This window comes from Musa acuminata, chromosome BXJ1-9 (genome assembly GCF_036884655.1).
Source record: "Musa acuminata AAA Group cultivar baxijiao chromosome BXJ1-9, Cavendish_Baxijiao_AAA, whole genome shotgun sequence".
Lineage (NCBI taxonomy): Eukaryota > Viridiplantae > Streptophyta > Magnoliopsida > Zingiberales > Musaceae > Musa > Musa acuminata.
The window spans coordinates 46,505,023-46,520,103 of record NC_088335.1 but is presented as its reverse complement, the minus strand read 5'-3'; the positions used below and the strand labels follow the sequence as shown (position 1 = coordinate 46,520,103).

Below are 15,081 nucleotides of genomic sequence, written 5' to 3'. Positions count from 1 at the left end.
TGGCGGAGATAGTGGGAGAATGATAGAATTGAGCGAGGTTGGAGAACCAAGCTCAAGCACCACTCTACAGCCCGAGTCTGTTCAGGTACCTAATACACAAGTTTCAACTTTACGCAGGTCTGATAGAGTATCCCATCCTCCTGAGAGATATGTGGGACATATTAGAGGAGAGGATGCAGAGGATATTGATCCTCAAACCTACGAGGAGGCTATTATGAGTATAGACTCCGGGAAGTGGCAAGAAGCCATGAATTCTGAGATGGATTCTATGTACTCAAATAAGGTTTGGAACCTAGTTGATGCGCCCGAAGGTATTGTACCCATCGGTTGCAAGTGGATCTTTAAGAAAAAGATCGGAGTAGATGAAAAGGTAGAGACCTATAAAGCAAGGCTAGTGGCTAAGGGGTATCGTCAAAGGCAAGGTGTTGACTATGACGAAACATTCTCACCCGTAGCTGTTACGGTAAGTAACTTTTTAAGCTGTGGCCTCGGGGCCGACGCGGCTCGGTTCTAGGGTCCGAAAGTCGGGGATCTCGGGCGATGTCCCTCGGGGTCTCCCTGCGGTCGGGCACCGTGGTTCGGGATCGGTCGTTCGGGTCGGCAGGTCGGCGGTTCGGGTCGGCAGGAAGCTCCGGGAAGAGGCGACACCGTCTTCGCACCTGCACACAGGTCTGGTCGGGGTGCTCGACCCGACACCTCCGACGATCAAGTTAGAGAAAGATGTGGAGGGGGTTTCGGAGGAAGAGAACCAGAAGTGCTTTCTAGTGTGTTCTGCCTTGTCCCCTTTTGTTTGGGACTTGGGGGTATTTATAGATGAGCTTGGGTGTTACCTGACGTGCCCGTTTGCAGGGGCAGGACAATACCGCACGTGGCGTCTGACATTGCCACTGGGGTCGCGTGGAGAACCGGGCTGTCGCAGGGTATGGGCGAGCCTCGATCGATGTGCTCCTGTGCCTCGACCGAGCGCACGAGGTCAAAGCTGAGGTGGTTGGCTGAGGGCTGGTGACGTCGGCAAATGTCGAGTCTGCGTCAGTGCTTGCCTCCTTGGGCAGTGTGTCTACCTGGCGTGCTGACGTGGCGCGTTGCCATTTTTATCACTATCATATTCCCCCCCGAAAGGAGCTATGCGTCGGTTGTCACGTAGGGGAAGTCCGATGAATGGCTTCTGTCTCCAGGTAGGATGGCTGTGTGGACGCAGTTTCGGGGAGATCGGAGCCGCGGGGGCGAGGAGCACGACGCAGGCGGGTGAACCACGCAGGCGCGCCTCGGGAGCTGAGGACCGAGGAGCACGACGCAGGCGGGTGAACCGCGCAGGCGCGCCTCGGGAGCTGGGGACCGAGGAGCACGATGCAGGCGGATGAGCCGCGCAGGCGCGTCCCGGGAGCCGAGGGCCGAGCAACACGACAGGCGGGTGAACCGCGCAGGTGTGCCTCGGGAGCAAGGGGGCCGAGGAGCACGACACAGGCGGGTGAACCACGCAGGCGCGCCTCGGGAGCTGGGGACCGAGGAGCATGACGCAGGCGGATGAGCCGCGCAGGCGCGTCCCGGGAGCCGGGGGCTGAGCAACACGACAGGCGGGTGAACCGCGCAGGTGTGCCTCGGGAGCAAGGGGGCCGAGGAACACGACACAGGCGGGGTGACCGCTCAGGTGTGGTCTCGGGATGGCGTAGAGCCGAGGGCCGAGGAGCACAACGCAGGCGGGGTGACCGCGCAGGTGTGATCTCGGGAGGCGTCGAGCCGAGGGCCGAGGAGCACAACGCAGGCGGGGTGACCGCGCAGGTGTGATCTCGGGAGGCGTCGAGCCGAGGGCCGAGGAGCACAACGCAGGCGGGCTGGCCGCGCAGGTGTGGTCTCGGATAATATGGAGCCGGGGAGGTGGCCTCGAGCATTAAGCGACCGAGGTGGTGGCCTCGGCAAGCATGGAGCCGAGGGGCACGACGCGGGCGTACTGGCGACACTGGTCTGTCAAGGGAGCATGGAGCCAAGGAGCACGACGCAGGCGGGGTGACCGCGCAGGCGTGGTCGCGAGGGTCATGTGACCGAGTAGCACGATCAGGAGGGCAGGACGCGAGGACGCAGCTTCGGGCACCACGCGGCCGAGGAACACGACATGCGGTCGGGCTGCGCCGAGGTGGATTTCGGTAGAGATTGGCCGAGGTGCTCGGTGCAGGCAAGCTGCGACCGAGGGGCGAGACCCAGGTGGGTGGGCCGCCCTGAGGCGGACTCGGCGGTGAACATGTCCGAGGAGTCCGGTGCGGAAAGGCTGGCCGCGCAGACGTGTCTCGGGGTTTATGGAGCCGAGGGGCACGACGCGGGCGTACTGGCGGCACTGGTCTGTCTCGGGAACATGGAGCCAAGGAGCACGACGCAGGCGGGCAGGCCGCGCAAGTCTGTCTCGGGAACATGGGGCCAAGGAACACGGCGCAAGCGGGCTGTGGCCACGCAGGTGTGGTCTCGGGTTGTGTAAAGCCGAAGAGCCGAGGAGCACGACGCAGGCGGGGTGACCACGTAGGTGTGGTCTCGGGATGGCGTAGAGCCGAGGGCCGAGGAGCACAACGCAGGCGGGGTGACCGCGCAGGTGTGATCTCGGGATGGCGTAGAGCTGAGGGCCGAGGAGCACAACGCAGGCGGGCAGACCGCGCAGGCGTGTTTGCGAGGGCCATGCGACCGAGTAGCATGACGTGCGTCGGGCTGACCGCGCAGGCGTGGTCGCGAGGGCCATGCGGCCGAATAGCACGACGCAGGCCGAGGGGGTAGGCTCGGGCCGAGAGAACTCGGGCGGGCAGACCGTGCAGATGTGAACTCGACGATGAAGGGCCGAGAAGCTCGGCGCAGGCAGGCTGCGACCGAGTGACACCACTCAGGTGGGCAAGCCGTTCCGAGGGGAGCTCGGCAGCATGTGGGCGAGTCGTGCGAATGCAAAAAGGAGTGGGGTTAGGCTGAAGCTAACCGTGAGCCGAGAGGCGATCAGGCAAACATGGAGCTTTCGCTTAGAAGAGACTGAGGAAGGGGCTAGATTCCTGGCACGAGGGTTACGCCGAATAGCAAACGCGGGCGCTTGACCGCTGCTACGGGGCCCGTCGCCCAGAGTCACTCCTCTTCCTTGCAGTCGCCAAGCTTCCGCCTCGATGTACCGGTTGGCTCGCTGGAGCATATATGGTACTGTGGTGGGGGGTCGCTCTACGAGGGACCAACAGAGTCTGGAAGGTCGCAAGCTTACCATGAATGCCTGCACCAACAGAGAGGGGTGAGTATCCGGTAAGCTCCGGATTTGCGTGGTAAAGCGATCCATGAAGCATGAGAGGGGCTCGTCCTCTCTTTGTTTGAGTCCAAGGAGTAGTGCCACGGAGGGCTTCGGCCGGGCATGGGCTGCGAAGTGGAGCTCAAAGTCCTTGGCGAGTTGGCCGAAGGAACTGATTGTTCCAGTCTTCAGGCCGGCGTACCACGTGTGGGCTGGACCCCTGAGGGTTGTGGGAAACGCCCTGCACATTAAAGCGTCAAACGTTCCATGCAGCGCCAATTGGGCACGGAAAGCGGCGACATGATCTGCTGGGTCAGTGGCGCCGTCGTATGCGTCCAGAGAAGGGAGCTGGAAGTTCGGGGGAACGACGAGATCTCGTATCTCTGGTGCGAATGGAGATCCTCGGTGTGAGTCCACCCCAAGCTCTCCCTCTGAGTTGCGAAACTCCTTCTCCAGTTCGTCGAGCCGCTGACTGATAAGACATAGCTGGGCTCGCAAGGAGTCTGTTGATTCCGAAGATAACACCTCGGGCTCCGGGTGGCCACTCGGGTTTGTCCTTGCTGGATCCCCGAGTGGGGTCGGTCTGACCCGAGGAGAGGCGGAAGGCTCTAGAAGCATCATGTGGGCCCGAGCGGGCGGCTCTTGTTGCCGTAGCGGCTGAGTCATAAGTGGGGGTGTCGGTTGGGAGATGAGCGGGATGATGGTTTGCACCATATCCGTCAGAGCTCGGACTTGACGGGCGAGGTTGTGAAAGGCCTCGGACGACACCGGCAAGGGGACGCTCGGAGCGCCCTCGGGCGGAAGCAGATCCAGATTGTCGACTGAACGCCAACCGCGTTCAGGGGTCGCGGGGAGGTCGTCAGGATCAACCTGAGGATCCCTCGACATTCGGGCCCTCCTTCTAGCGCCAATCTGTTACGGTAAGTAACTTTTTAAGCCGTGGCCTCGGGGCCGACGCGGCTCGGTTCTGGGGTCCGGAAGTCGGGGATCTCGGGCGACGTCCCTCGGGGTCTCCCTGCGGTCGGGCACCGTGGTTCGGGATTGGCGGTTCGGGTCGGCAGGTCGGCGGTTCGGGTCGGCAGGAAGCTCCGGGAAGAGGCGACACCGTCTTCGCACCTGCACACAGGTCGGGTCGGGGTGCTCGACCCGACCCCTCTGACGATCAAGTTAGAGAAAGATGTGGAGGGGGTTTCGGAGGAAGAGAAGCAGAAGTGCTTTCTAGTGTGTTCCGTCTTGTCCCCTTTTGTTTGGGACTTGGGGGTATTTATAGATGAGCTTGGGTGTTACCTGACGTGCCCGTTTGCAGGGGCAGGACAATACCGCACGTGGCGTCTGACATTGCCACTGGGGTCGCGTGGAGAACCGGGCTGCCGCAGGGTATGGGCGAGCCTCGGTCGATGTGCTCCTGTGCCTCGACCGAGCGCACAAGGTCAAAGCTGAGGTGGTTGGCTGAGGGCTGGTGACGTCGGCAAATGTCGAGTCTGCGTCAGTGCTTGCCTCCTCGGGCAGTGTGTCTACCTGGCGTGCTGACGTGGCGCGTTGCCATTTTTGTCACTATCAGTAGCAATGCTAAAATCCATCAGAATTCTATTGGCTATTGCAGCACACTATGATTATGAGATCTAGCATATGGATGTGAAAATTGCATTCCTCAATGGGAACCTCGAGGAGGTGTATATGATGCAACGGATATGTGTCCAAGAACTATCCAGATAAGGTGTGTAGGTTGCTTAGATCCATTTATGGATTAAAGCAAGCTTCCCGAAGTTTGAACAAAAGATTTGATGAGGCAATCGGATCTTATGACTTCGTTAAGAACGAAGATGAGCCTTGTGTATACAAAAAGATAAGTGGGAGCGCTATCACATTTTTGGTGTTATATGTGGATGACATCCTGATCATTGGGAATGACGTAGGAATGCTATCCACAGTAAAGGCTTGGTTATCTAGACACTTCTCCATGAAGGATTTAGGGGAAGCATCCTATATTTTGGGGATTAGAATCTATAAAGATAGATCCAAGAGGATGCTTGGCTTGTCCCAGTCCAGATACATAGAAACCATTGTCAAAAGGTTTGGCATGGAAAATTCCAAGAGAGGTCTCATACCGATGAGACATAGGATATCGCTTTCTACGAGTATGTCCCCAAAGACTCCAGAAGAAAGGGCGAACATGGATATGATACCTTATGCCTCAGCAATAGGGTCTATCATGTATGCCATGCTATGTACTAGGCCTGATATAGCGATGCTCTGAGTGTCACGAGCTGGTATCAAGCGGAGCCAGGCTTGGAGCACTGGAAAGCAGTAAAGTGTATCCTTAAGTACTTGAGAAGGACTAAGGATCTTTTACTAGTATATGGAGGTAATAGCCTTAAGGTTGAAGGCTACACTGACTCAAGTTTTCAGTCTGATGTCGATGATAGCAAGTCGAATTCAGGGTATGTGTACATCTTGAATGGAGGAGCAGTGTGCTGGAAGAGTTCCAAGCAAGATACCACTGCTGACTCGACCACAGAGGCGGAGTACATTGCTGCATCAGATGCAGCAAAGGAGGGAGTTTGGGTGAAAAAGTTCATCACAGATTTGGGAGTCGTGCCGGGTAGCGAAGAGTCGATCTCCGTATATTGCGACAACAACGGGGCGATTGCTCAAGCAAAGGAACCTAGGTCTCATCAGAAATCTAAGCATGTTCTGAGGAGGTTCCACCTTATCAGAGATCGTGACCCGAGGAGATGTAGTAGTGGAAAGAGTTCCATCCGAAGATAACATTGTAGATCCACTAACAAAGTCGTTGTCTCAGATTTGTTTTGAGCGTCACAGGGGTCTGATTGGGATCAGACACATAGGTGATTGGCTTTAGGTCAAGTGGGAGATTACTAGTCATAGGTGCCCAACAAGCCAATCATGTGAGTGATGGCACGTGTGACTTAATATAGAATCTTTTTGCTTATTATATTATGGCATATATCACTTTATAACTATTGCATAAATGCATACATATATTGTGATGTCCGTTGATTTGTGCAATGAGAATCGGATCGTGATGAGATCACGATAGTGAGATCGATTCACCTTTAAACACATATCCTAAATAATCCCGGTCATAGGTTACTCGAGAGGGATATCGTGATAACCGGACAGACTGGTGTGCTGTATACCCGTCCATATGATGGATGCAGCTGGTCTCATAGCTGCTTGTGTAGGGACACTAGGGATACAGTACAGGTGCTCATTGGAGAATGAGTTCACTGATTGATCCGCTTACGGAATGCTGGATGGTTGATGATGTCTTATTGTCAGACAGCGATTTCGTAGTCCTAGTGGTGTATCTGGTCCTTAGACTTGAGACACCAAGGATGTCCTGTATGAGTGCTCCACTCTTTGATACCAGACTTATAGGTTTGGCTGTCCCAGATCTAGTACAACTAGTCATTGGGAGTGGTAGTCGACCTTACGAGGGCTATTGAGTGTCAATAGAGGATCATCCACTCTCGGCGTCATAAGAGAAATATCCCATGTGTTCTTGCTAAGACAAATCCCTGGTCAGGGTCATTCGGGTTGAGAGAGAAAGAGTTCTCCGAGAGAATCCGATTAGAGTGAGACTCGAGAAGAAACCGTATGGGTCTGACAACACCATGCTCAATATACAGTCTCTGGTATATTAGATGGATGAGGGACTATAGGTACACGGTAACTGAAGACAGACAGGTCCAATGGATTGGATTCCCCTGTATCGTCTGGGGACTACGGCGTAGTGGCCTAGTACGTCCGTAGTCGATGAGTCGAGTGAATTATTACAGAGATAATAATTCACTGAGTTAGAAGGAGTTCTGACATGTATGACTCACGGCCAGCTCGATATTGGGCCTAGAGGGTCACACACATATGGTAGGCATTGCGATGAATAGAGGTTCGGATATGAGATATCCGACGGAGCCCTTGTCTTATTGGATGCAGATCCAATACCCACTAGGGGAGGACCTATTAGGGTTTGACAGGGGACCTCTATAAATAGGAGGGATTCAGAGCCCCATGGGCTAGAGAGCTTTTGTTTGCCTTTTCCTATTCTCCTCTCCATCTCTACCTCAGAGAAGGTCTGGGGTTTTGAGGAGCGTCGTCGCAACCCTGCTGTGTGGATCACCGCTAGAGAGAAGGACGCTTGACCTCCTTCACCCTCTCCTAAGGATCTGCAAGGAAACAGGGATATATGATCTCCTTATGTAACACAATCTACTCTATATGCAGTTTCATATTTTGCGGATTTTTGCGTACCAATCTTCGCACGACGACGAACATCTCTTTGGGAATCGGGGATTTTGTTTTTCTTGTTCTTCCGCTGCGCATATGATGTCGCCCCTAAGGATTTTCCCAACACTCTTGGTATTGCTGCTAGCTAGGACTTGGAGGTTGAACAGTTAGATGTGAAGACAGCTTTCCTTCATGGTGATTTGGAGGAGGAAATCTATATAGAGCAATCAGAAGGCTTCAAAGTCAAAGGTAAATATAATTTTGTCAGAAAGTTGAAGAAGAGCTTGTATGGGCTAAAATAAGCTCGAAGACAGTGGTACAAAAAGTTTAATTCATTTATGACAGAAAATGGATACAAAAGAACGACTTCAGATCATTGTGTGTGCATCAAATGGTTTTGTGAAGATTTTATTATTCTTTTACTTTATGTTGATAACATGCTTATTCTTGGGAAAGATATGTATAAAATTGAAGAAAGAACTGAGCAAGTGTTTTGCAATGAAGGACATGGGGCTAGCAAAGCAAATACTAGACATGGAGATTTCTCATGATAGAAAAATTAAGAAGATTTGGTTGTCAAAGGAGAAATACATCGAGAAGGTATTAGAAAGGTTCAGTATAAGCAATGCTAAGCTAGTTGGTTCTCCTCTTGCAAGTCACTTCAAGTTGTGCTCAGAACAAAGTCCGTCAAGTGACGATAAGAAGGAGAAAATGTAAAAAGTTCCTTATGCTTCAGCAGTTGGAAGTTTAATGTATGCAATGGTATGTACGAGGCCAGATATTGCATATGCAATGGGTGTTACTAGCAGATTTCTTGCAAATCTAGGCAAAGAGTACTGGGCAGCAATGAAGTGGATTTTTAGATATCTCAAAGGGAGCTATAAGGTTTGTTTAAGCTTTGGAGGTGGACCACCTATGTTGACAAGTTATACAGATGCAGATATGGCGAGAGATATAGATACAAGGAAATCCACTTCAGGTTATGTACTTACTTTTACAGGGGGAGATGTGTCATGGCAATCCAAGTTGCAAAGGTGTATTGCTCTCTCCACCATAGAAGCAGAATATATTGTTGCTACAGAGGTATGTAAAGAAATGTTATGGATGAAAGAATTCTTACAAGAATTGGGGTTGAAAGAGAAAAATTATGTGGTGCATTGTGACAGCCAGAGTGTCATCCATTTGTGTAAGAACCCAATGTTTCATTCCAAGTCAAAACATATAGATGTCAGATACCACTGGATTCGAAATGTATTTGAAGAGAAGCAGTTGCAGCTTCAGAAAATTCATACAGATGACAACGGAGCAGACATGTTACGAAGACCTTACCAAAATAAAGACAAGAGATATGCCAACAGTTGGTCGGCATGACTTCACATTGAGGAGTCATGGGACAGCCTTCCTTATGGGTTGAAGGGGGAGGTTGTTGAGCTGACAGCCCATGTTCAGCCCAATGTGAGCTTTATCAGCCCACAACCCACACCCCCTCTTAACCTAACCCTAATTTTATTAGGGAGGTGTGGCTGGCTGCGTTTTAGAGGCAGAAAAAGGCATAAATAAGGCAGCAACGTGGGAGAAGGCTACAACCACGGGATTTCAAAGAAAAGGAGGAGAACAAGGCAGAAAAGGAAGAGAAATAAATGGAAGAAGACAAAGACAACGCAGAGAGACTGTTCTCAATCATCTAGCAGTGTTATCATCTCAGGTTAGATCAAATCTACAGTAGACTCTTGTTGTGATTACTTGGGGAGGTTTTAGATATTGTGGGCAGTGATGTGATCCTTGTATCCCAGTTATTCTCTTGTGATTGTTGCTAGGGTTTAGGGCAAGAGATTGAGATTTGTATATTCATTATTCTCATAGTGGATTATCTCTAGTTTGTCCCTTTACATTAGAGGGTTTTTCCACGTATATCTTGATATTTTATTTTATTATACTTTCATTTAATTCTGCTGCGTATTATGGTCTTCTAGTATTTGTCCATATACAAACGTTATTCCTCTTTATATCCTATCACTAAGAAGCCATCAAATAAGTACAAACACGGTCAACTAAATTACTTGCTTTGGTGAGACCGCGATGCGAATCATTATCAGCTTAAACGCCAGCACGTCCTTTAATGATCAATATCAATCTGGGTAACGCTGACACAAATCGAAACACAAACTTCCACTCAAGTAAACACATCGAAAACCAAGCTTCTTGGATCTCTCTTTCACCATCATAATCCACAAGATCGGATGGGATGATCTCGTCGGCATTACGATCTTATTTACGTCTTTCGTCGCTTGCACTACTCTTCAGCGGCCGAAAGAAAGTACGGGAATTGGAACCAAAGGACAGACGAGAGGTCGATTAAAGATTACATAATGGTGCATGGATCTGGCGGCGGCCCCTCCTCGTAGACAAACTTGTAGCCATGGAAACATGGATTCGGCGGCGGGCGGCTTGGAGCAGCAGTGCTCCGATGGGCAAGCCCTGGGAGGGCAATACGACGGGCAGGGGTTGGGCAGTGGAACACAGACCGGCCCTCGAACGCAGCACATCCAACCACAGGAGCAGCACCGGCGGCAGCCATGGGTTTGCTCAAAGCAAGGGCAGGGCTTGTAGCAGCAGGACGGCCATGGCTTGCCGCAGCAAACAAGTTTCGTTTCCTTCGGCGGGCTAGGCTTGGGCTCCGGAGCGCAGAATGGCGCGACAAAGCAGCACATCCAACCACAGGAGCAGCACCGGCGACAGCCTTTGCTTGGCTCGAAACAAGGGCATGGCCGGAAGCAGCAGTCTGGCCACGGCTTGAAGCAGCAGATAATCTTGACAGGCTCTTTGGGTTCCTTTATGGGTTTCGGCGGGGGCGGCGGTGGGTCATCCGGCTTGATCTTGATACTTGTCACCACTTTGCACAGCTTGCAAAGCAGCTTCTTCTTAAGACACTCGGGATTGAAGGGGCCGGAGATGGTGACCTTGTTATCCTTCTCGTTGTAATTGATGGACTTGATTCTCTCTCGAACTCAACGTAGAAAATTCCATGACAAAGGACATCGCAGCAACATCAGTAACCTCTCAGTCCATATACACCAACTAATACAACAGCACGCACAAGGGGTTGCTGCTTGCTTACCTTGGAGCTTGCAAAGAACCTTTTGGATCTTTTTGTAACAACATGAGCATCCGATATCTGCTTCTATGATCAAGGTGGAGACCTGACAGTAAATGCAAGCGAACACAAACCATAAGACGATCTCACAACTCCGAAGGCCGAGAAATATGAAGATCTCACAGCAAACTATAGAAACTAAAGAATAATATGATGTACGAAACTCAACTCGCACAAACACATTAGAAGGAAAAGAAGAAGCTGAATGGAGTGGTCAGGAATTTGATCACCTTCTCTGTCATTGCTTCGATGCTCTTCGAGTTCTGAGACTTGAGAAAGAGAGCTCGGGGAAGGAAGGTTGTGGCTTGGCTTCCTCTAACAAGCGTGCAGTACAAGTATACATAGTTTGCAAGATAGTATAAAAGGGTGGTTGGATTATTGACATGAGTCTGACATCAACAACTCCACGAGAGTAGAACTGCAGAGCCAAAATAATTTTCAAAGATCTACAATCAAGAATATAATATTTCATCATATAAGATCAATTCTAAAACACTTCAGTTATCATAGCTCAAGCATAATTACATTATATATGCTTTTATATAAACATAAAAAAAAATTATATATTTTTATTTTCTCTCTTTGGAAACATCCTCTCTAGCCAGCTTAGAGAAAATACAAAAGCACCCAAATTATTATTCATGTATTTCTCTCCCTTACTAAAGCCTAGAGATCTATAAAACTAAAGCTCGCCTCCCACACAAAACTTTTTACGGAGTAGATGATGAAGGTCTACATGTGGACAACTGTGTAGTGCTTGGGAATCTTGGAGTATATATATGCATGCAGGAAGTACGTAGCGTGGCATGGCGAATCTTGAGTTTTGTTAATGACCGCTTAAAGACGAATGTGATTGAACATGTTCTCAAACTTGCTGTCATGGTAGCTCAAAAACCATTAGAAATTGTGTCACCAACGTGGTTTGATACAGATCGGTGCTGCTCTCCATAGTTATCGTTTATTTCATATTATCGATTTACAAATCATTGGTGTAATATTTAAAAATTAATAATAATAAAACTGATTTATAAGGGTCTGATCGATTCATTATTATCTAACTCAATTTAAATATTTTGATTAGTGATTTAAGTTAAATAAAACTGATAGATTTGATTCGAATATAAAAGAGCTACTCATGAATGGACTGATATTCACCTCACTTGATAAAATCTAAAATTTATTTTAAAAAATAAATAAAATGATAGTTATAATCAAGAGTGCCAATTGATAAATCGAATTGGCTAAGGTTCATTCATGACGGTATTTGGTTGTTGACGTGTGTCTTCAATAGGTTATCAATTATTAAGTCTCTGTATAAAATATTACAAATATATATGAAAAATAAATATAATCTATAGTAGATGTAAGATAATATCAATATAAAATAATAAAACATTATAACATTAATAAACAATGTAAATATAAAAAAAAAAGATACATGGAATCAAATGTTAAGATGTATTATAATCATAAATTGAAATATATATATATATATATATATATATATATATATATATATATATATGTAATATGAGTATATAAAAATCTATAACGTGGACAATAGTAAGTGTTCATTACCTCAAAATTTTCAATATAAATTGGGTTAAAAAAACATTTTGACAAAGACCTGAAATAAAAAAAGATTCAATTGTTTTCTCAACACACATCGAAGGAAACGTAATTAAGAATACTAGAAATAATTGAGAACATCGATGTGATATGGTTTGTCATGTCCTGCCATTACCGATAGACTTGTCGCAAGTGTCGTAAGGGTTTTGTCGATCTAAAGGTCAACCTTTATCCTCGTCCATGTTAACTTCACTTGGCCTATGTATGGTTTGACAACGCACTATGCTTAACATGATCGGGTTAGGAAATTTGAAGTATATAAATGGAATTCAACAATATGGATCGGTGCTTAGCGACCCCTCAAATGATTTGTCCTCAAGAAATATTATATACAGTGTCTAATTACATATTTGGACGTCTCGTTGCTAAAAATCAATTTGAGTGGAAGGATTTATCAGATCAGAAACTTTTGTTGACTTCGGAAACTTCAAGAGTTTAAGCATATATATATATATATATATATATAAGACGCTTCAAATATATCGACGTCATTGTTGCCCAAAGAACACGTAATCGCGCCTACATTTATGAACTTATATCAGCTTTGTCGATGATTCCTCTGAACCGTGGTTTTAGCTACTGAGCAGGTTTCAGTTCTTGTGATGTCTCCTACAGTAACGCGTAGATGATTACGGAAGAGGAGATGACTTTATCTTAAACGCGTAGATGATTCGATAGAGACAGCTCAACTGCAGTTTGAACTGCAATAGTCACAGACGGCACGCTCGTTGTCTTTATCTCAAGTGTAAAAGCTTGGAATCATACAACAATTAGATTCCACGGAAACCACATTCTTGATCTTATCATCGCGTCGGTTACCGAGCAATATATACTAAAGCGAGGGGCGGCCTCTGCATCATCCCAACACAGCCATGGATGTCACTGGCACCACCTTCCTCTTCGCCTCCTTCCTCGTCCTCCTCCTGCTGCTACTCAGGAAGCACAGCTACAGCCGGCGAGGCAACGCCAGACTTCCTCCGGGTCCGTTCAAACTTCCTCTCATAGGTAGCTTGCACCATGTCCTCGGTCCGTTGCCGTATCGTTCCCTTGCTGCCTTGTCCGAGAAATTTGGTGCCGTCATGCTCCTAAAGCTCGGTGAGGTTCCCACCCTCGTCGTCTCCTCCCCCGAAGCAGCCGCCGAGATCATGAAGACCCAGGACGTCAGCTTCGCCAGCAGGCCGATGATTTCGTCCGTCAGGATCATAGCGTACGGCGACAAGAGCCCCGCGTTCGCCCCCTACGGATCCTACTGGAGGGAAATAAGGAAGATGAGCATACTGGAACTGCTGAGCATCAAGCGAGTCCTGTCTTTTCGCTCGATCCGGGAAGAAGAGGTGCTCAATTTTGTTCGGTCCATGGATCTGTCGTCAAACAGTGGTTGCACCGTGAATCTCAGTAGCAAGTTCGCGCTGATGACCAATGACATAGCCGCAAGGGCTATCATCGGGAGGAAGTGCAAGTATCAGAAGCAGTTCCTGCAGGTGTTAAACCGAGGACTGGAGGCATCGGGCGGCTTCAGCTTGGTTGACCTATTCCCATCGTCGTCGCTCGTTAGTCTGCTCAGTGGCATGTCTCTCAAGCTGCCAAGGTTACACCGCGAGATGGATGCTATCCTCAGCAGCATCATTCAGGAGCACAGAGAGAGGAACTCCACCGAGCAAGTGGAGGAGGACTTGGTCGATGTCTTACTCAAAGTCCAACGTGAAGGCAGCCTGCCATTCGAGTTCACAGACATGGCCGTCAAAGCTATAATCTTGGTAAGCTTCCTAACCCTAATCTCACTGGACAACGACATCAGATTGTTTTAATTCCTGGTTCTCTTTTGGAATGGAAACGTGAAGGATCTATTTGGGGCGGGCGGCGAGACAACAGCAACAACACTGGAGTGGATCATGTCGGAGCTGATGAGAAATCCAGGTGCGATGAAGAGGGTGCAACAGGAGGTGAGGGAGACCGTCGGAGGAAAGGGAAGGGTGAGGGAGGAGGACATCAACGAGATGAACTACCTGAGGATGATCATTAAGGAGACACTGAGGCTGCACCCTCCTCTTCCTCTGCTGCTCCCCCGAGAGTGCCAGGAGCCGAGAGAGATTCTCGGTTACCAGATACCGGAGAAGACGAGGGTGCTGGTGAACGTGTGGGCCTTGGGAAGAGATCCGCGACACTGGGACGACGCCGCCATGTTCAAGCCGGAGAGATTCGACCGGGGGAGCTCGACGGTCGATTTCAAGGGGAACAACTTCGAGTTCATACCGTTCGGGGCAGGAAGGAGGATGTGCCCAGGGATAGCCTTCGGGATGGCGAGCGTGGAGCTTCCCCTCGCCTCCCTTCTCTACCACTTCGATTGGGAGCTCCCTGAAAGAGACGGAGTGAAGCCTAATGAGTTGGACATGACCGAGAACTTCTCTCTCACGTGCCATCGGAGGTCGGAGCTTTGCTTGCGTGCCGTTCGTCGCAATCCTTGTCCCATGCATTGAATGCAAACATGAATCTTTATCGCTACATGGTCCTGTCTGTGTTATCCTCGAGACAATGAAGAAATGGACGCCGATTACCCTCGAGTGAATAATTGTTATGGGACAGTGTACCGAATACACGCAGCATCAGGATGTGAGAGAAAATATGCTTGAAGTTGAATGCGTGAAAACAACGAACATCATAAATTTCTTTTTCTCTATTTGTATCAATTAAATGAGATATATCAACAATATTAAATATTTAATTGTGGGAAACTGCAACATTCATTTCAAACAAAAAGTAATAAACTAATAAGATATGAATCATAAATCATAAAATAATACACTTG

At 48.9% G+C, this 15,081-nt stretch overlaps 1 protein-coding gene and 1 long non-coding RNA gene across 2 annotated transcripts; one reads left to right on the top strand and one right to left on the bottom strand.

Moving 5' to 3' along the window:
- Positions 1-9,644: 9,644 nt before the first annotated feature.
- LOC135594404 (uncharacterized) lies at positions 9,645-11,024 on the bottom strand. The gene is made up of 3 exons (XR_010480088.1): positions 10,877-11,024; positions 10,611-10,692; positions 9,645-10,499 (listed from the first exon to the last, which is right to left on the bottom strand). It is a non-coding gene; the product is annotated as an uncharacterized LOC135594404 (long non-coding RNA).
- A 2,099-nt stretch (positions 11,025-13,123) lies between these two features.
- On the top strand, positions 13,124-14,836 carry LOC135593851 (desmethyl-deoxy-podophyllotoxin synthase-like). Its single transcript, XM_065084161.1, has 2 exons — positions 13,124-14,032; positions 14,117-14,836. The coding sequence occupies exons 1-2, from the start codon at positions 13,148-13,150 to the stop codon at positions 14,750-14,752; spliced, it is 1,521 nt and encodes a 506-aa protein (XP_064940233.1). The 5' UTR covers positions 13,124-13,147; the 3' UTR covers positions 14,753-14,836.
- The last annotated feature ends 245 nt before the right edge of the window (positions 14,837-15,081 follow it).